At 43.0% G+C, this 21,456-nt stretch overlaps 2 protein-coding genes across 7 annotated transcripts in view; both read left to right on the forward strand.

Moving 5' to 3' along the window:
• The window catches only part of AP1G1 (adaptor related protein complex 1 subunit gamma 1), an 82,876-nt gene extending 76,697 nt beyond the window's left edge, over positions 1–6,179 (forward strand). For all 3 annotated transcript variants that reach the window (XM_054453253.2, XM_054453252.2, XM_054453255.2), the window contains exons 22-23: positions 369–467; positions 2,000–6,179. In XM_054453253.2, the coding sequence (XP_054309228.2) occupies positions 369–467; positions 2,000–2,101 (201 nt within the window). In that variant the 3' untranslated portion in view covers positions 2,102–6,179. The remainder of the gene's footprint in view (positions 1–368; positions 468–1,999) is intronic.
• Positions 6,180–11,264: 5,085 nt separating this feature from the next.
• The window catches only part of PHLPP2 (PH domain and leucine rich repeat protein phosphatase 2), a 78,038-nt gene continuing 67,846 nt past the window's right edge, over positions 11,265–21,456 (forward strand). Inside the window, exons 1-2 of one of the 4 annotated variants that reach the window (XM_054453256.2) lie at positions 11,265–11,431; positions 20,090–20,379. In XM_054453256.2, the coding sequence (XP_054309231.1) occupies positions 11,333–11,431; positions 20,090–20,379 (389 nt within the window). In that variant the 5' untranslated portion in view covers positions 11,265–11,332. Of the gene's footprint in view, positions 11,432–15,273; positions 15,526–20,089; positions 20,380–21,456 lie in introns of those variants that run through there. The other 3 variants (XM_054453257.2, XM_054453259.2, XM_054453260.2) reach the window with 3 other exon arrangements.

The raw sequence follows: 21,456 nt of genomic DNA on the forward strand, positions 1-21,456 counted from the left end.
TTTTAAGCCAAAAGCACCCATATTTTACTTGCATAGTTGATCAGTTACTATTAAGTGAAGTTGCCAGAACAAGAATTGGTCAGCTTTTGAAAAGAGGTAGGCTAGAATTCCTTCTGCCAGAAAGGAGAACGTGGTTTATTGCTAGTTGTCATGATCAAAGAACCAAACAGTGGATTTTTACAAATACCACAGTGAGTCAGCTCACGTGCTGTGAATTCCTGATATCTAGAAAACAAGTATTAGGCAAAACTTAGTAGTAGTGAAATCTGTTGCTTGACCCATCATCTGGGTGTCTAAATGTTTTCTGGTATCTCTGACCTAGCATTGTGTATTTCTTTTTCTGAAGAGTGCCCTTTGTTCCCCCCTAGACATTCCAGCTGCAGCTCTTGTCTCCTAGCAGCAGCATTGTCCCAGCATTTAACACAGGGACCATCACACAAGTCATTAAAGTTCTGAACCCTCAGAAGGTGAGTAGCACATTTGTAGCCAATATCTGAGCCGAAGTGTAAGCATATTTCCTGAAATAAAATTCTGCTTTGTTTCTTTAGGTTTTTCTGACTCATAGTTAGAGAAGAGATCAATGAAAATGCCTGGTCTAACTTCCTTGCTCTTTTGTAAATAACAAATGGAACCCAGAGACATCAGGTGGCTTAGTGGTATCTTATTAAAATGCAACTTCAAAAAAAGCTAGATTAAAGGTCTAGTTTTTGGGGGTAGGGGAGAAGCTTAGACATTTTAATTTATACACAAGTTGAAATCTGAGGTAAGAGCATTTGTTGAAACCAAATACCTACATTTACTGCTATGGTTATTAAGTATAGAAAAATAGAGGCATTTTAAATGAAGCAGCCAAATGAAAAATAGCTCTAGAAACTGAAATTAAGCAATATTTTTATTATCTCTTCTCAAAGAAATAAGCTCACCTTAATAGTAATCAATTGGTTTTCAAACAGTTTTTGAAAATGGTTCAGAGAATTTCTTTAATAGAGCTCTACTAGTTGCTCATAAATAACAGTATACTTTCTTTCTCTTGTAACACTTGCCTTTCCTCTGCTATTCACTATATTTTGAGCATCTGCCTCTATAGTACAAGCACAAATTCCTTTGACCATCTGATACAGAGAGTAAAAAATTTCTTAGTGCATTTGTATTTGAAATCTGCCATATAAAAAGTATCTAATTGAGTTCTCTTAAAACTACTGCTGTTACCTGTGAGTTAAGTCATTTTTTAAAATTTTATGCTTTAGGAACAAAAGGTCATGTTCACATTTACTGTAGGTTTTTCAGATAAAGCAACAGTATATCTGAATGGAGAGCATACGATGAGTATATGTTCACCTCTTTTTTTAAGAGACTTGGATACAAGGTTTGAATCTTTTTGAAAAGGACTCAGCAAAATGTTACTAGGAGAATGCTCCATGGTGGCTCACGCCTGTAATGCCAGCACTTTAGGAGGCTGAGGCGGGCGTATTACCTGAGGTCAGGAGTTCAAGACCAGCCTGGCCAACATGGTGAAACCCCGTCTGTACTAAAAATAAAAATATTAGCCTGGTGTGGCGGTGAACGCCTGCAACCCCGGCTTCTCTGGAGGCTGAGGCAGGAGAATTGCTTGAACCCGGGAGGCGGGGGTTGCAGTGAGCCAAGATTGTGCCACTGCACTCCAGCCTGGGCAATAAGAGCAAAACCCTGTTTCAAAAAAAAGAAAAAAAAAAAAAGAAAAAATGCTCCCAAGGGGTTCTGTCCTTTTAATGCAGTTCAAGGATTAAAGCTAACCACGTGTTCTGGAGATGCGCTTTCTCTACTTGGTGGCATGACATTGTTAGCTTCTTGGCTCAAGCCTAGAGTACTGGGTGTTTTTTGTTGTTGCTTACCTGTCATTCTTAACAGACAGCTTTGCTTTAAGTTCTGACCTCTAAGATTAAAAGTCTATTTGTGGACTAGACAGATTCTGGAGATTTCATTTCAATATATAATTTGCACTTCTCTTTTCCTCTTATAGCAACAGCTGCGAATGCGGATCAAGCTTACATATAATCACAAGGGCTCAGCAATGCAAGATCTAGCAGAGGTGAACAACTTTCCCCCTCAGTCCTGGCAATGAGGGTTTGGCACCATTCTCATTCTTTATCCCACTCAATCAAAGGAACTCTGGGAAGGAGGTTGTGATTGCTGGCAAGTCCCCCCCAACTGTACCATGGGCATGAGGAGCTGAAGAGAACTGCGGAGGAGGATTTTCCTAAAGTTACTGCTGACCTTGAAGCATTGTTAAAGACTAATGTCCTCTCCTCCACTGTTGAGGCTGGCTGCTTCTGGAGGCTACTTTGCACTCTTCCTCTTCTTCTCCTTTTTCCGCACTTCTCCACCCCTCCCACATTTACAGCCAGAATCAACATTCCCTGGGCCCCTGAAGAAATAAGCAGCTGGTCTGGAGGAGAGGACTGCAATCCATGGCGAAAAAACACTCACTTTGTCTCTGCAGCAAAGAGTTACCCCTTCTTTCTACTGTTGTTTCTCTGTGGACTGGGCAAGGTGGGGTATTTATTCCTCACTAGCTGGGTTACCATCTTCAGGCACTTTTAACATCTGGCATTCGGAATGGAAATGTAATAATGGACATTAGGGAGCCCTGCCTTTTTCTACTGGTTCCCCCAATGTTTGAAAGAGGCATTAGGCTCCTGGTAGCCTTTTCTGTGCATTGCTGTATACACACAGACACACACATGTATGTTTGTTATCAAGAACTGGTCAGACCTTGCGAGTTTATTTGTAAACACTGGACAGATGGAGTTAAAAAGAGCTTTTGTTGAGATTTGGCATGAAGGATATGGTGCTCTATTTGTAATAGAAACTTCCAAGGCTCTTCCAGCTCCCCTTTCTCTCCATTCTTTAGGTGTAGTCATGAATAGTCTCCATGATTTGCAAAATTGATTCCCTTTAAAGTGCAAAATGGTCACCTTCTAAAAGATATATTCATAGTTATTAATGACCCTATTCCCACCACAAATTTTAAAGTGCTCCTAAGCCCATAACTTCCCTGTTTGAACTATGGTAATGGGTGGAAGAGGAGTTCACCAGTTTTAAAGATCAGACTCTCTATCAAAAGTACCTTTGCCCTTAGGAAGAGTTGAGTATTGGAGTCATCTTATCTATTACTCCAAACCTCCCTTTTTATTTCTTGAGCCTGGCTTGGACCTTGGCATTCCATTTGAATTCCTTCTAACTGGAACATTTGTGTTGTATCTGTAACACTGGCACTGAAATAAAGACCACACGGTTAAAGAAATCTTTCCATATTGTACTTTATGGTGTTGGAGTGAAGCCTTGTAGCTTCCGTACCCCTATGTCAGAGGAGGTCTTATGGACACCATAGGGTAGGAATAGCCTTTCCTCAGTCTGAGAAATTGGTCTCTTTTAAAAGACGAATCTCATGAATATTCACATCAAAGACTTGAGCTTTTTAAACTAGTGAGAGTGCCAAGTGCTTTTTAGAAAGGACCCATGCGTTATCAAACTTTGAAATTGAGTTGCTGGAATGAAGTAGAGGTGACTCTCTCTGTGGTACACATTGAATGTACTATGTATGTTCAAGTATTCAGGCGCCATGTCTTATATACTGAAGAAAGAAAAAGTGAGGCCCACCTTGCTCTTACAATGTTTGCAATTGTTACTGTATTGAATACAGTATAATGACTACTACGGCTTCAATCTTAAACCTGGAAACAAATATCCCTTTTTTCCCCCCGCTTCATTTCACCAAGCCTTTACTTAAAATCTTCAGTGTCTTGTCAAATCTAGCTCTGTATCAGATGCTGGACTATTCCTAACATTTGACAAACTGGAGTTGAACTAAAGGCTCCACAGGGGAAAGTTTCTGGTCTTACTAGTGTGTATGAGCAAGATCTGCTAAAACTTACTCCACTGGGTAAATGGTTGACTGAGTCAAGAACAGGATATTATCTCCTGCATAGTTTTCAGTAATGTAAGTGTGGACTAGTGCATATTTCAGACAACTGCTCTGCCTGTGCAATGAAAAATAGCCTTTAAGGGTTTCTTTGCAGACTGATTTCATTGGATGGATACTTAATGCTGTGAAACATGATAGGATTAACATAATGTTGGTGGATTTCTTGAATAGAATTTGTCTTAACATTCCTCTTTGTGTAGAGGCTTTATTTTCTCTCTTATATTTGTAGCTAACCAGCTCAGGTTTTTTTATTTGAACTGGGTTGAATCTCTGAAGAAATCTGTTCCAAGACCATGCTATAAAGACACTGTCAGCTAATGGAGCTGGGAAGGGTGTACTCTGCTGACAGAGCATTTCCTTGGGTGATCATAGTTTTGAGGTAGAGTTTATGATCATTCATAGCTTTGTCTAGAAGGAGTAAAATATCATGGCCTTAACACAAAGGGTGCTGCGTAGAATATGAATTGATTTTGGAATCCGAACACAAGCACCATACTGAAGGACTAGCAGCCAAATAACTGCCTAGGATACTGATGGTTGTGAAGACTGTTTCAAATGATTGGATCTTTGAAAGCTTCAGCGTGCCTTAGTTTCTAGGATCAGAATTAGTTTTCCTCTCACTTGGCCTTGCAGCTAAATGGAGAAATGTTTCAATTTCTTTGAATACTTGCACATTTCAATAATTCCTTTCCCGATTGCAACCACTCAAGGGGGAGCAAATTTGGATGGATTTACAACTTCAGAGGCATTGTGAGGAAAGAGCATTTTCCAAGGCTGTCTTGATAACCCTGGGGTGATAAGCAGTGATCCCTCACACACTTACTTTGACAATTTCACATGCACTTGTACCTCATTATTTCCCTCTTCAAGAGTCAATTCTATTCTAGTCTGTGCCCCATCCCCGGGGAATCCTAAGAGAGAATTTATTCATCTAAGTAATCTCAAAAAACTGTAGGAAGGGTGCTCTCCCTGAGAAGCTTCTCCCACAGTGCTTTGGTGCTGTTACCTTGAGGTGGTTTGGACAGTCACAGAAGTTTTAGGCTGTGCATAATGATCATCTGTTCATTTTAAGGTCTTTCTCATTTAAAGAAACATTCCTCAGTGTAACATTTGGGAGGGGATTATTTCCTCTTGCTAGTTTAAAGGTGTGATTCGTACTCCTTGTTTGTCCCATTCATATATGAAAATAAGACTTAAAACTGTCCAACACTAATGGTTTATGTAACATGCTTCCCATTTTTTTTATGTCATAGAAGAGATTGGAAGTTAGGGAGTACTGCTTTCAAGGTTCAACTTCATTATCTTCTGCATTGGAAAATATTTGGGCCATGAGAACTAGGGGAAAGGAGTTTGAATGTGTGTATTTTTTTCTAGTGAATGTATTTTAACCACAGTGTCCTAAACTGAGAAAACTAGAGAGGAAAAAGTGGGTGTTCATGAACTTTGTGGTTGGGAGAGTGGTTTTACATGTCTGTGTATTCATGACTTTGGGAGTGGGGAGGATCATTGGAGAGACAATTGCACAGAAAGTCCTGAAGTTTAAAACACTTTTGACCAGCTTTGGCTTGGGAGAGTGGGGCTGCTTGTGGAACTGGAAGTGAATAACTTTTTCAAGCAATATCAGTGAGTGGGTCCCATCGACAGGGTTCCAGGACCTGGAACACTTTAACAGAAGGAAATGCTGAAGCAGCTTGCATAGTTGCTTTACAGACTTCCAAGAGGCTGATTCTGGCTTCAAGATGGAGCATTGGAGTTGGTTTTTTGTTTTTTGGGTTTTTTTTTTTTTCCTCAAAGAACCTGCGGTTGCGCTTTGTGTGTTTTGTTTTTGTTTTCTATTTGGGGGCCCCATGGGAAAGAGCTTCTGAACTCTTTCCTTTATGAACTCCCACTGTGTTCCTATAAAGGCCCTTTTCTTTCATAGTATTGTAAGTTACATTTTCATTATGCCCCATCACATCTTCTTTACTGTAAAAATATTAAAAAGCTGTTTCCAAGTGGGACAGCTAATGAAGCTCTAATTATTGCAGACATATTTTTGAGATGTAAAAAAAAAAAATTAAAGTTAAATGATAAGTCTTAGAGGCGAGTGAGGAATAAAATGGATGTAAACATTTACATGGGATGCATTAGAATTCTGCTGTGTGTATTGTCTTTTGGTTGAAACAAATTATGAACAGTGACTAATAATAAAAAGTCAATACCCAATGATTTAAAATTTGCTTCCTTGCTTCTTACAATTGGATTAGAAGACTTAGATAAATTCTTATTCCAGAGGTTGAGCTAAACTTACTGACCTGTTAGTATTCCTTTTACACATAAGTCTCACCAAAAGAGGAATTTGAACCACTTAAAAACTTGCAGTAGCCAGGCGCGGTGGCTCACGCCTGTAATCCCAGCACTTTGGGAGGCCGAGGCGGGCGGATCACCTGAGGTTGGGAGTTCGAGACCAGCCTGACCAACATGGAGAATCCCTGTCTCTACTAAAAATACAAAATTAGCCGCGCGTGGTGGCACATGCCTGTAATCCCAGCTACTTGGGAGGCTGAGGCAGGAGAATTGCTTGAACCCAGGAGGCGGAGGTTACAGTGAGCCGAGATCACGCCATTGCAGTCCAGTCTGGGGTGACAAGAGTGAAACTTCATCTCAAAAACAACAACAAACTTGTGTTATAGACAGTGAAAAAGTCCTAAGTGCAATTGGACATTTTAAGTATAATATGATTAATTTCATGCTTAATCTCCATAGGTCAATTCTCAAGGCAGAGAAATCAAGATTAAATGTATATTAAGGGTGGTTATGGGTTTTCTTTATACGCTGCTTTTTGTGAATTGTTCAAGTGTATCTGTGACTGGGCAGAGGAAGGCTTGACCAGTCAAAATGAGTTACATTTCACGGTTTATTTTATATGAACTGTGTATTTTGTATATATTAACTTTTGTAGGGATGTGGTCTTGCTATGTTGTCTAGGCTGGTCTTGAACTCTTGGCCTCAAGCAATCCTCTTGCCTCGACCTCCCAAAGTGTTGGGATTACAGGCGTAAGCCACCGCACCTGTTTTTTTTTTTTTAAGACAGAGTCTCGCTGTATCACCCAGCTGGAGTGCAGTGGTGTGATCACCGATCACTTCAGCCTTGACTTCCCTAGTTCAGGCAATCCTCCCACCTCAGCCGTTCTAGTAGCTGGGACTACTGGCATGCACCATCATGCCTGGCTAATTTTTGTATTTTTTTTTCCTTTGGTAGAGACAGGGTCTCACTATGTTGCCTAAGCTGGTCTCAAACTCCTGGGCTCAAGTGATCCACTAGCCTCTGCCTCCCAAAGTTCTGGGATTACAGGCGTGAGTCACTGTGCCTGGCTGTCAACTCTGTGTTTTGGAGGTTGGAAGCTTTAGGTTTTGTGTTACTCTGATGATCCCTGACAGTCCCTTGATTGAGAAGGGGGAGGGTGTAGGCCCTGGCAGTTATCTAGTTTATGCAGAAGTGCCCTTTGGTACTGTTTGATAAGCAACATTTCTATAATCTTATGTATGAGTTAGTTAAACTTCATAGTTGTTTCTAAAATTTAGTTGGCACCTTCATGTAATTAGAGGAAAATATAAAAGCTGCAGTATAAAAGTTTAGCCAGTAATAGACATTTACTTAACAATACAACAAATAGTATTCAGATCTGAATTTCAATTCAGGAGCACCAAATTAATTTTTATCACTTTTATGGGTTTTCTATCCTATGTCTTCTCCCCAATTCAATTGTCCCCATATTTGAAAAATACCAAAATGTTCACAGAAAAATTCTCCAAACTTTGAACCTAGGTAAACACTGCCTGTTTATTTGGAACCAAAATTAGGAATATCCAAATCTGCTCAACCTATTGGTAGAATAACAAGGTATTTAGGCCCAAAGATGACTTTGTGGATCACTGGAGTGGGTACTAGATATAAATAAGTAAATGTAAGTCTCATCTGCTTCCTCTCCCAACATCCGATAGGCATGAGCTTCCCTTCTCCAGGCTTCCCATTTTGTAGTGAAGATCTGGAAAAGCTCCTGGCGTAAAGAATGTGTGTGCGTGTGTACATACCAGAGAGGGGAAGTACAGCTGCTATAGGAAGGAGACAGGAGAGATCCTGATGACTTCTCTGTCTCTTGGTTTGAGCTAAACAGTGATTTTTGTAATGATGAACCTGCAGTGAGGGCAGATGGATTTTTGCACAAAAAAATCCCAGAGGAATTTATTTTTAGGGTTAGTCTCAGCTGTTTACCATTTCCAGAAATTGTAGTTACATAACCCTTGGCATACATAATGCACATTGCCTTGAACTGGGGGAAAACATCAATATGTGACCTTTGAAACAAAGTATAAAATGTTAATGGCACTATATGATTTGAAAAAATCAACTGGTTGTCACTACTGAATTGGATCTTAAATGATGGGAACCATTAAAGGTAGTTACATCATAAATTAGCCCCTGAAACTTTTGGGCGGATGGGTTTTTTTTTTTTTTTTTTTTATGTTTTCCCTTTTGAAAGAGGAACTGCTGTTGCCAGAATGAAGAAGTAAATAGCAATGCTTATGCCCACTATCCCTTTAATTAAACAATTATTCACCACTGCTGTTCCCCAGCATGAGCTTAAACTTTAGTTCTGGAACAAGATCTTTCCTTTTTGTGTAGTCAGTCAATAAAGAGCTTCTACTCATGAAATCTGGAAAAGGTAATGTATAATGCCTCAAGAAACAGACTTACAGCCAGGTGTGGTGGCTCACACCTGTAATCCCAGCATTTTGGGAGGCTGAAGTGGGCGGACGGCTTGAGCTCAGGAGTTCGAGACCAGCTAGGACAATATGGTGAAGCACCATCTCTACAAAAAAATGCAAAAAATAGCCAAGCGTAGGGTGGCGCTCACTTGTGGTCCCAGCTACTGGGAGGCTGAGGTGGGAGGATCACCTGAGCCCATGGAGGTTGAACCTCCATGAGCTATGAACCTCCAGTGAGCTATGATTGTGCCCATACCGTACTCCAGCCTGAGCAACAAAGCGAGACCCTGTCTCAAAAATAAAAAAATATAAAAGGCTTTTTAGAAACACTTTTTTTTTTCTTGAGACGGAGTCTCCCTCTGTCTGTCACCCAGACTGCAGTGCAGTGGCACAGTATCTCGGCTCACTGCAACCTCCACCTCCCAGGTTCAAGTGATTCTCCTGCCTCAGCCTCCTGAGTAGCTGGGCCTACAGGCTCGTGCCCCCACGCTGGCTAATTTTTGTATTTTTAGTAGAGATGGGGTTTTGCCATGTTGGCCAGGCTGGGTTCGAACTCCTGACCTCAGGTGATCTGCCTGTCTTGGCCTCCCAAAGTGCTGAATTACAGGCATGAGCCACTGCACCCAGCCAGAAACACTTGTTCTAAACCACATTTTTTTCTTAATCACTGCTTGCCTGCCCTTGGAAAATTTGCTTCTGTCTCCATATTGGTACCTATTGCTTATATACCAGTTTTCTTGTTGGGAGAAATTACCCAGTAAGCACTGAAATGGGAATCCAACTACTTTGAGTACCTTTCCTGAAAATAATTTCAAGGTGGAAGGAAAATCCAGGAGGTGGATGACCTAAGGGTTTTCTCCCCCCTTAAACCAGAATCACAGTGACAAATCGTTTTTAATGCATTAAAATGAGGCCAAGAAATGAAGATTACTGGAGATTGGAATTTTGGTATATACAAAGCTAACTCGTGAAGGGAGAAAGTAGGTCAGAAAGGGGTCGGAACCTGCAAGAGCCAAATTTGGTCCTGGCATTTAAAATATCTCCAAATGGATACATATCTCAGATGGGGGACACAGACTGCCCTGTTAAATCTAAAAGTCTTGTACTAAGCCTGCAATTATTCTAGACATACAGTTAGTCTGAATGAGGCAAACTGAAGCAATGGATAATAGGGACAAAGGGTCCCGCTTTGTCACCCAGGCTGGAGTGCAGTGGCACGATCTCGGCTCACTGCAACCTCCGCCTCCCGGGTTCAAGCGATTCTCCTGCCTCCACCTCCCAAGTGGCTGGGATTACAGGCGTGCGCCACCCTGCCCAGCTCATTTTTTTGTATTTTTGGTATAGACAGGGTTTCGCTATGTTGGTCAGGCTGGTCTCGAACTCCTGGAGTAATCTGCCTGCCTTGGCTTCCTAAAGTACTGGAATTACAGCTCTTCAAAAGTGAAGAAATTACTGTTTTTTGCTGTCTAATTCCTTACAAGTTGCTTGAAGATTCAACACCCTATGTACGAGGGGAAGCCCTAAAAATCTGCAAGTCTAGAAGCCTTCCTAGGAAAATGTAGGAGGAATCGACAGAGTACTTTCCGAGAAACCGATTGGATCTTCAATTTAGAATTTTGGAATTATAATGGCTACTATGAATCCCCACTATACGTTAGGCACTTTGTATGCACTAAATCTTCATCATAACTACTTGGCAGATTTTAATCTCTTTCTCACAGCTTAAGAACGAAAAGCTTAGATCAAGTAACTTGCAGAGGCGTATAGATCTAAAGAAGGGCAGAGGGGAGATCTGGAATCAGGCTGGCTGACTCCAAATTTGGCCCATTGGCCACAAAACTACTATCACTGCGAGAACGAAAAGAAAAAAAAAGAAACAAAAAAAAGAACGAAAAGAAAATAAGTTAACTTTTAAAAGTTTTTTTCTGAATCAGCCTTGCAAATAAATCATAAACCGGGTCACAGGCCATATTACTGCTTGAAGGAGAGCACCGAATTCTGATAATTTTGCTCCAGGAGGAGGCAAGGGAATTAAAACATGGCTGGGAGGTGAGCGGACGTTTTGTACGAGATTGGGTTGAATTTGCTTAAGAAGGTCGCACGCATCTCTGATAAGGAAGAGAAAAGGCCTTGCCAAGGTGAGTATTCTCAACAGTTCGTTCAACGGCTTGGCAAGTGAGGGAAGTTACAAGAGCCACCCTGGGCGGAGGGCAGCGTCCTGTCACAATTGACAGGTGCCGCCGCCACCTGCTTCTTCCTCCCGCGGGTTTCTTAGAGGGCGGGGAAAGCAGCAAATACCCCTCCTTGCGCTCTAGTCCTCCAAGCTTAGGGCGGCGGGCAGTGGAGGCCCCGTGCCCTGCGGTGGTGCCAGGTTCCGCCATGCGGGCCGCGGCCGGGATGCGGCTCGGCGGCGCCCGGGCCACTCGGCGCCCGCAGCTACTTAGGTCCAGCGGGGTTGCGGGAGGGGCGGGTCCGGCATGGCTGCGGGAGGGGCGGAGCTGGCGAGCCGCCGGAGGGGCGGAGCCGGCGGGGGGCGGGGCCACCGGCTGCTCGCGCGCGCCGCCGAGGTTCCGCACGCCGTCGCGCGGGCCGGGCGTCTCAGTGCAGCCTAGGTTGCCGATGGGGGAGGTGGAGCCAGGGCCCGCGGGCCCGCTGGATCCCCCGGAGCCGCCCGAAGCGCCCGCGAGCCGCCGGCCGGGAGGGATCCGGTTCCTGAAGGTGAGGCGGCGGATGGACGAGCGAGCGAGCGGGCAAGCGGACTAGGGAGGGAACGAGGGAGGCTAGAGGCCGCTGCCGCCCCCGCCCCGCGCAGTGGCTGAGGCAGTCGGCGACCCCCGCCCGGCGTCAGTCAGTCGGCCGCCCCACACCCGGCTGGGGACGCCGAGGCCTCCGCGCCGCGCCTGCGTCCAGGCCTCGGCGCCCCGGTCCCCCGCTGCTGTCCATCCCTGGCCGCGCGCCGCCCGCCTTGCAGGCCCACGCCTTCGGGCTGCCGGTAGCCGCCGCCCACCCGGACCCTTCGCCGCCCCTGCTTGCCTCACCGCGCTCGGGGCCCGGAGGCCCGGAGGCCGGCTCCGGAGGGCTCGGAGGGCCGCCGGCTCCTGGCACAGGAGCGGGGCTGGAAGTACGCAGGGCTTTCTCCCCTCCGGGACACCTGAAGACATCACCCCAGCGGGAGGATGGCGGCGGCGATTGGCCGGCGCAGCGGAGGGTTCAGGGCCAGGCCGGGTGGAGCCGGCTCTTCTGCACTCGGGGCTCGCTACCCGAGGTGCCGGCCGGAAAGGACGACCTGCCCCGCTTGGAGAGAGAATCCCCGCCGGAGCTGCGTCGCGGGGACTCGCTGGGCGTGTTGCGGAAGGGAGGAGGGGCCGGGCCGAAAGGGGCATTCCTGCTCGCGGGAGCGGGGCCGACTGCCGAGGGAGACGGAATGGGGGAGCCGTTATGCAACAGGCAGCTAGCGGGGCTTCTTGGCAGGAATTGGGGGAGTGGGAGGATATGAAAACAGATGCAAGCAAGAGGGGAGTGGAACCTTGAAGGTGATGACAAGTAAGTTTAAATATGAAGGAATGCACAAGGTTAGGGTGGCGATAGCGGGGAGGAGAAGATGGTTAAAGGGAGGGGTTGTGGGAGGCTGACTGGGTGGAGTTTTTTACTAGCATTTGAAAGAGTTGCAGAGAAATTTTTCTGTAGGTCAAATACGTAAACTAGGTGTCCTTCCGCAGGTGGAATGGAATTCTTTCTAGAGTTCTACATGAGGAATTCAGGATATGAAACTTGCCCAGTAGAAGGATGGAAAGGAAAGAAAATTTAGATTTGATGCGTTTCAAAAATACATTGCAAAACAAAACGTATGATGTTAAAAATAAGTAGTAGTTTATTGGGATTGAGGTTCAGCAGTATTTACATGTTATGAAGGTTAGTACGATGTCACAAAGATGGGAACACGGAAAAAATATAATAGAACCCAGTGAATCCATGGAACAACATAAACTAGAACTGTGTAAAATATAAAACATTTTTTGTGCTACTGCCTCTCAATTTTTTTTCTTTTTATTTATTTATTTTTTTTGAGACAGGGTCTCACTCTGTCACCCAAGCCTGAGTGCAGTGACTCGATCTCTGCAACCTCTGCCTCCAGGGTTCAAGTGATTCTCCTGCCTCAGCCTTTTGAGTAGCTAGGATTACGGGCGCCCGCCACCACACCCCACTGATTTTTTGTATTTTTAGTAGAGACAGGGTTTCACTATGTTTCCCAGGCTGGTCTTGAACTCCTGATCTCCAGTGATCCGCCCGCCTTGGCCTACTGAAGTGCTGGGATTACAGGCATGAACCACCGCGCCCGGCCTCATAACAGTTTTGTTAAGTAGCTGAGTGGTTGAATTTTGTGCCAAGTGATGCTGGAAAAGAAGTATTACAGTAGAATACTCTGAATTGGGAAGAGTCATCTCCCACTCATTTTTCTCCGAAGACCCTTCCAAAACTTCATTCTTTTTTGTAACTCTTTTATACCTAATACCAAATCATGAACTTTATTGTCAAATAATACAGATATTCTTCAAAAGGCTAATATAACTAAGCCAGTCTAACTTAGCCAGACTAGATCCAGTTCCATCTATCCTGGGATACTGGAAAATTTCCTTCAAAATGTGCCCCCAGATTTATTTAGCGAATTGCTGGACCATAGGTTTGTAAATTTTCCAGGTGTTTCCTACAATTTGGGGTTTATGGTTTTTTTAGTAATGATTAACTGTTTTTTACTCAGCTTATAGAAGATATGAAGTTACAGCTAATGTCGGTGTGTGTCATGAAATTCATTTTTTTTTTTTTTCAAGAATAGTTTTGGGTATTTAGCAAAGTATGTATAAACAATTAATGCCAAAAAAAAGATTGTTTTTAGAGACATAGCCTCATTGTGTAGCCCACGCTGGAGTGCAGTGGTGTGATCATAGCTCACTGCAGGCTCAAACTCCTGAGCTCAAGTACCTCAGCCTCCCAAGTAGCTAGGACTATAGGCACATGCCTGGCTAATTTTTATTTTTATTTTTGTAGAGATGGGGTCTTGCTATGTTGGTCTCAAACTCCTGGCCTCAAGTGATCCTCTTAACCTTGGGGTCCCAAAGCACTGGAATTAGAGGCATGAGCCACTGCACACAGCCCAAAACGTTATTATTGTTATTATTTTTTTGAGGCAGAGCCTCTCTCTTGCCCAGGCTAGAATGCAGTGGCGCGATCATGGCTCAAGTGATCCTCCTGCCTTAGCTTCCTGAGTAGCTGGGATCACAGGCACGTTTTTTTTTTTTTTTTTTTTTAGTAGAGATGAGGTCTCACCTTGTTGCCTAGGCTGGCCTTCAACTCCTGGGCTCAAAGGCTGTCCCTCCTCGGCATCCCAAAGTGCTGGGATTACAGGCATGAGCCACCGTACCCAGCCCCAAAACATTTTTAAAGCACTGACATATTCTTTCTCTATCTCATCCCATCCCTCCCCACCCCTTTCACAATATTTCATAACGTGTATATTCCCAGATATGAGTCATATTGTTTTAAAGTTTTGAATGCAGAAACATCTTCTACCTAAGAGTATTTCACATTCTTTTTTTTTTTTTTGTCCTTTGTTTTTTTTTTTCGAGATGGAGTTTCACTTTTGTTGCCCATGCTGGAGTGCAATGGCACGATCTTGGCTCACTGCCTCCCGGGTTCAAGCGATTCTCCTGCCTCAGCCTCCCGAGTAGCTGGAATTACAGGCATGTGCCACTACGCCTGGCTAATTTTGTATTTTTAGTGGAGACAGGGTTTCTCTATGTTGGTCAGGCTGGTGTTGAAGTCCTGGCCTCAGGTGATCCGCCCGCCTCAGCCTGCCAAAGTGCTGGGATTACAGGCATAAGCCACCGCACCCGGCCGTATTTCACATTCTTGCAGAACTAACTGAATATGGAGAGTTACTTTACCAGACCCTGTTTATACAATGTATATCTTATTATTGTATGTGAGTGTGTAATAGTATATCACCTTTGAACTGATCACTGCCCTCATGGAACACTTTTATTTTTAGAGTTAAAAGTATAAAACTGAGCTGGGCAACTGTGGCTCAGTACTGTAATCCCAACACTTTGGGAGGCCAAGGCGGGTGGATCATTTGAGGCCAAGAGTTTGAGACCAGCCTGGCCAACATAGTGAAACCCCGTCTCTGCTAAAAATATTTTTAAAAATTAGCTGGACGTGGTGGTGTGCACCTGTAATCCCAGCTACTCAGGAGGCTGAGGCAGGAGAATCGCTTGAACCCGGGCAGTGGAGGTTGCAATGAGCCGAGATCACACCACGGCACTCCAGCCTGAGCAACAGAGTGAGATGCTGTCTCCAAAAAAACAAACAAAAGGGTAAAATTGAAGCAGTGGGTACTTAATTCATGGCTTACCCTCAAGACTTTTGCTTTCTAGAAAGATCTTTTTTTTTTTTTTTAAGACAGAGTCTCCCTCTGTCACCCAGGCGCATAGCTTATAGAAGATATGAAGTTAACAACTAATGTCGGTGTGTGTCATGAGATTCATTTTTTTTTTTCAAGAATAGTTTTGGGTGTTTAGCAAAGTGTATATAAACAATTAATGCCAAAAAAATTAAAAAAGATTTTTTTAAGAGACATAGCCTCATTGTGTAGCCCACGCTGGAGTGCAGTGGCGTGATCTCCGCTTGCTGCAGTCTCCACCTCCTGTGTTCAAGCGATTCTCCTGCCTCAGCCTCCACCTCTTGTGTTCAAGCGATTCTCCTGCCTCAGCCTCCAGAGTACCTGGGATTACAGGCATGCATGCCACCACGCCCGGGTAATTCTTTTGTATTTTTAATAGAGACGGGGTTTCCCTATGTTGGCCAGCCTGGTCTCGAGCTCCTGACCTCAGGTGATCCCGCCCGCCTCAGCCTCCCAAAGTGCTGGGATTACAGGCATGAGCCACTGCGCCTGGCTAGAAAGATCTTTCAATCTAAAATACGCTCTTTGTATACTTGTTTGATATAAGAGGTAATTGTAATTGTGTTCCCTTTTAAATAAATTTGTGATAACAATTCTATAAGAGTAAGGGGAAAATAGTTTTCTCAACCTAGCAATTCCAGTAGAATGGTGATTCTAAAAGTTGAAAGCACCTCAGAGGACAGTGTCATCTGCAGTCCTGACTCCTAGGAAGGTTTTTCCAGCGGTTAACTCATGTGTTAAGCAGTGGAGCAAGACATTCTTGAGAAGAAGGAAGCACTAGGCAATTCAGCAGTGGCTAATAACAGCTAAACAGTCCATCTAGATTGTTGCTGTAAGCCTTTGCATTGCTTAATATCCAGGCTTTTTAAGTGCCCATCAGTCAGGTTTAAGAGAATGATAAATACTGAAGTTGTAACTTAGCAGTTTATCTTTTTAGGGTGGAATGTATCATGTAGACAGGAGATAGATCCTTTGAGGTAAATGATGACCAACAGCATGTATATTTTGTTGTTGTTGTTTTAATCTTTATTTTATTTTAATTTTTTTAGAGATGCGGTTTCACTATGTTGCCCAGGCTGGTCTTGAACCCCTGACCTCAAGTGATCCTCCCTCCTTGGCCTCCTGAAGTGCTGGGATTACAGGCTTTTTTTTTTTTCTGAGATAGAGTCTTGCACTGTCACCCAGGCTGGATTGCAGTGGCGCGATCTCGGCTCACTGTAGCCTCCGCCTCCCATGTTCAAGTGATTTCCTTGCCTCAGCCTCCCAAGTATTTGGGATTTCAGGCACGCACCACCACGCCCAGCTAATGTTTTTGTATTTTTAGTAGAGACGGGGTTTCACTATGTTGGCCAGGCTGGTCTCGAACTCCTGACCTCGTGATCTGCCTGCCTTGGCCTCCCAAAGTGCTGGGATTACAGGTGTGAGCCACCGTGCCCGGCCGCATATATGTTTTGATAATGTAAAGTTCCTTAAGGAATTTATAATCTAAGGTAAATATATATGCACTAAAAATGACTGTTAAAAATCCTCACAGAAGAAAAATCAGGCCTGGTGTGGTGGCTCATGCTTGTAATCCCAGCACTTTGGGAGGCCGAAGCAGGAGGATTGCTTGAGTCCAGAAATTCAAGACCAGCCTGGGCAACATAGCAAGACTCCATCTCTTAAAAACATACAGAAAATTAGCTGGATGTGGTGTCATGTGCCTGTAGTCCCAGCTACTCTGGAGGCTAAGGCTTTAGGATCACTTGAGGTCAGGAGTTCGAAGCTGCAGTGGGCTATGATCACACCACTGTAGTCCAGGCTGGGTGACAGAGCGAGACCTTGTCTCAAAACAAACAAACAAAACTTCCTGGGGTCTTCCTTGACTTTTCTAAGGTTTAGAAGGTCAGTGGACCATTATTTGACCTTAGAAAGTTTTTCTGAAGAAGACTTTTTTGTTTGTGTGAAACAGCGTCTGCTTACTCTTTTTTCTCCACTGGATAGAGAATGCAGAGCTTTGTATAAATATTGCTATACTATATGGAATACTGTTTTCAGATGGTCCAGTTAATCTTTCCCAAAGATTAAAAAATGAGGAATATTTAAAATTTAACAGTATTTACCTACTAAATATTTAACTATTAGCAGTATTTGACTATTCAGTGGTTAAAATTACTTAGTAGTACAAATACGATGGTCTCTATGTTTATGTAGTAAGCACTTGAAAGCCCTTTCATTCTGAGATGTTCAGCTTTGAGAAAATGCATTTGATGAGAAAACTAGTTCTCCCTGTAGCAGGGATTTATCCTACTTCTCTAAAGTTAGAATCAATAATCCTCATGGTTTTGAATAGCAATGCCTAAATCCCCAAGATCTGCAAAATGATCAGTTTTCCTGAGTTCTAAATTTAAACAATAAAGCCATTCTTACTCTTGTTTTTCTTTCTTCCCACATAGAAATACCTGCTAACTTTTCATTCCTCTTTCTCTGACATCTTTAAAAATGTATAACCCTCAAATTTTTAATCTTAGTAATTATAAAAATAGTATTTGCTGTATTTATAGGTATTTCTATTTTCCAGTGAGGAATACTACTGAAAGTATTTTATTTACTTCCATTCACTTTGCAGCTGCTGCAAAGATGTAGGGTTCTCCATAGAAATGGGGATTTTTCCCCCCAAGTTTGTTCAGCTTCTTGCTAGAGCTAATTGGACTAAGGTACAGATTGGGAATAGGTTTCTGTGATGTCAGCTGAGTTCTACAAACACTTCTGTGTCACCCAGGTGTTAACATGCTAGAAGTGGAGAAGAGGAAGAAATATCAAATAAATAAATAAAACCCATCATCATCGATGTAGTATTAGAGGTGTACTCAAGGTGAAGAAGTTCTTCATTCTGTCTAGATAATTCATTAATTCTATCTAGTAAAAATGTCTGGTAGTCATTAATTCTGTCTAGGGAGAATGAGGATAGGAGATATGGAAGACTCCATAGAGAAGGTGGTGCCTGAGTAGGATTTTGAAGAATAACTTGTCATGTGGTTGAGGTGGAGAAGGACATTTCAGACAAGCCACAGAATTGTGGTGTACTTGGTGTGTTTGGAGAGCTGCAAGTAGTTGGAGGTGATTGAAACATGGAGTAAAGGGCAGTAGTAGGGAATGAAGCTGGAGAGGTGCGGCTGTGGAAATGTCAGTGGAAATTCTTTTTTATCAAAAAGAACAGAAATAGCCCATCATAAAAATAGAGCAGGCAAATGCTGATCTTTAGAAACTTGTTATATTACCTGTAGAAATTGTTTTTGCTTTGAGATAACTTTGCAATATATGAATTTCACATACCTAAATTATCAAATGCGACATTAATTTTTTTTGAAACAGGGCAGGAATAGAAAGTATATTTGTGCAGTATTGTGTTGATACTACACTTGGCTTATTTGGGATGTAAAGCAAAAGGTTAGGACCCTAGAGAAACACACATTTTCATAAGGAGACGTGTACAAAAATGTTTATTGCTGGATTGTTTCTAGCAGTGAAAAATTGGAAGCAAACTAAATTCTGTCAACAGGAGAGTGGATAAAGTTTGGTGTATTTGTATAAGGGAATATTATTCAAATGAATCAACTGGGTATGTTAACACAGTTGTATCTCTAAAGCAATATTGAACTAAATAAAATTACAGGGTGAAACATAAGTATTGTTAAGGATTAAATGAAGTTTAAATTAGATAAGACAATACTGTGTATGGTTTATAGATAAAAGTTTTTTTTTTTTTTTTTTTGAGACAGAGTCTCTGTTGCCCAGACTGGAGTGCAGTGGCACAGTCTCGGCTCACTGCAATCTCTGCCTCCTGGGTTCAAGTGATTCTCCTACCTCAGCCTCCCAAGTAGCTGGGATTACAGGCACGTGCCACCACACTTGGCTAATTTTTTTTTTTTTTTTGCATTTTTAGTAGAGATAGGGCTTCACCATGTTGGCCAAACTGGTCTCGAATTCTTGACCTCAAATGATCCACTCACCTGGGCCTCCTAAAGTGCTGGGATTACAGGTGTGAGCCACCTTGCCCAGCCTAAAGTTTCTTTTTTTTTGAGATGGAGTCTTGCTCTGTCACCCAGGCTGGAGTGCAGTGGCGCTGTCTTGGCTCACTGAAACCTCTGCCTCCCAGGTTCAAGCAATCTTCCCACCTCAGCCTCCCGGGTAGCTAGGATTACAGGCATCTGCCACCACAGCTGGCTATTTTTGTATTTTTTAGTAGAGATAGGGTTTCACCATGCTGACCAGGCTGGTCTTGAATTCCTGACCTCAGGTGATCCACCCGCCTTGGCCTCCCAAACTGCTGGGATTACAGATGTGAGCCTCTGTGCCCAGGCAAAATATTAAAATTTCTATTTTTGAGAGATAAGGTCTCGCTGTGTCACCCAGATAGGATTGCAGTGGCACAATCACGACTCACTGCAACCTCAATCTCCCGGGCTCAATCTGTCCTCCACCTCAAACTCCCAAGTAGCTGGGACTACAGGCATGTGCCACCGTGCCTGGCTAATATATATAAAAAAATTTCTTTTGTAGAGATGGGATGTTGCCATCTTACCTAGGCTAGTCTTGAACTCCTGGCCTCAAGCAATCCTCTTACCTTGGCCTCCCAAAGTGCTGGGATTACAGGCCTGAGCCACTGCACCCCATTGTTTTGTTATTCTTGACACGTTTCTGAAAACAAGAAAAAGAGAGGGTCAGCGAAGATGATGGATGGAAACACAGCAGTAAAGAAAATTAAGTTATCTGAGTTATTACGAATGAGCATGACAGATGTGAAGTGCTCCACAAAAGGAGGGGATACTTGAGCAGAGTTTGGGGAATATAAAGTAGAGAGAGTTGGGGTGAGGACTGAAATGTCTAATTCAGTCAGATGTTCTAGCTAACGATTTCTTTCTCTTGATATTTTTTAGAGAAATATGAAACGCAATGGGAGCAGAAATTGTTTGAATAGGAGAAGTAGGTTTGGTTCTCGAGAAAGAGACTGGCTAAGAGAAGATGTAAAGAGAGGCTGTGTTTACCTTTATGGAGCAGACACTACCACTGCCACTACAACCACCACCACCTCCTCTTCCACTTCCTCCTCCTCCTCTTCCTCTGACTTACATCTCGTCCTTTGCACTGTAGAGACACCAGCATCAGAAATATGTGCTGGAGAGGGAAGAGAAAGTCTTTATTTGCAACTTCATGGAGACCTGGTCAGGTGAGGTCTCAGTTTTACCACTCTAATTCTACCGTAATATAAATAATATGTGTTTCTGCTTAGAACTGGACTTTAGGATTTTAATTCTGTCGGAACCGATGTTGATTACGGACTCACTGGGCTTCAAGATTTGTCCTTGGAAGGCTGACTTTATGAATCTTGAATTTAAAAACTATTGACCAAGGAAAATTTGAGGGTTCTTTGATTTGGAATACACCATAGGTCAGATATCTAAATTTAAAAATAAGTATTTTAAAAGTTAAATTTTTTTGGCTGGGCACAGTGGCTCATGCCTGTAATCCCAGCACTTGGGGAGGCTGAGGTGGGTGTATCACTTGAGGTCAGGAGTTCGAGACTAGCCTGGTCAACATGGCGAAACCCTGCCGCTACTAAAAATATGAAAATTAGCCAGGCATGGTAGTGCACACCTGTAATCCCAGCTAGTCAGGAGGCTGAGACATGAGAATCTCTTGAACCTGGGAGACCGAGGTTGCGGTGAGCGGAGATCATGCCACTGCACTCCAACCTGGGTGACAGCAAGACTCTGTCTCAAAAAAAAAAAAAAAAAAGAAAAGTGTTTTGTTTTTTTTTTTTTTTTTGAAAAGTGTAAATAGAATGAATTTTTTAAAAGGGTATAGAGTGAGAAGTACTTTTCTGTCCCCCATTCCCCAACTACCCAGGCCTGTTCTTGACAGTTATTACCAGCTTCTTATGCACACTAGGGATATTCTGTTTAATTATAAGCATATATGTGCCCATGCATGAATATGTGTCTCTACATATATTATAAATTTTAAAACTCATGGTGCTGTATGCAACACATTATTGACTTAATATCTTTTAGAGATCTTTCCATGTTAATATTTATATAGTTGTCATTTATTTAATGGCTGCAGTAGTGTTCAATTTTGAGTCTACTATAATTTTAGCCAGTCTTCTATTAATGGACATTCAAGTTGTTACCAGTTTTTTGCTACTACAAGAAGTGCTGCAGTGCGTATCCATGTACCTATGGTATCTCTCGTATGTGAGAGTCTGTATGATAAACTCCTAGAAGTGGAACTCCTGGGTCAAAGG

This window comes from Pongo pygmaeus, chromosome 18 (genome assembly GCF_028885625.2).
Source record: "Pongo pygmaeus isolate AG05252 chromosome 18, NHGRI_mPonPyg2-v2.0_pri, whole genome shotgun sequence".
NCBI classification, from domain to species: Eukaryota; Metazoa; Chordata; class Mammalia; order Primates; family Hominidae; genus Pongo; species Pongo pygmaeus.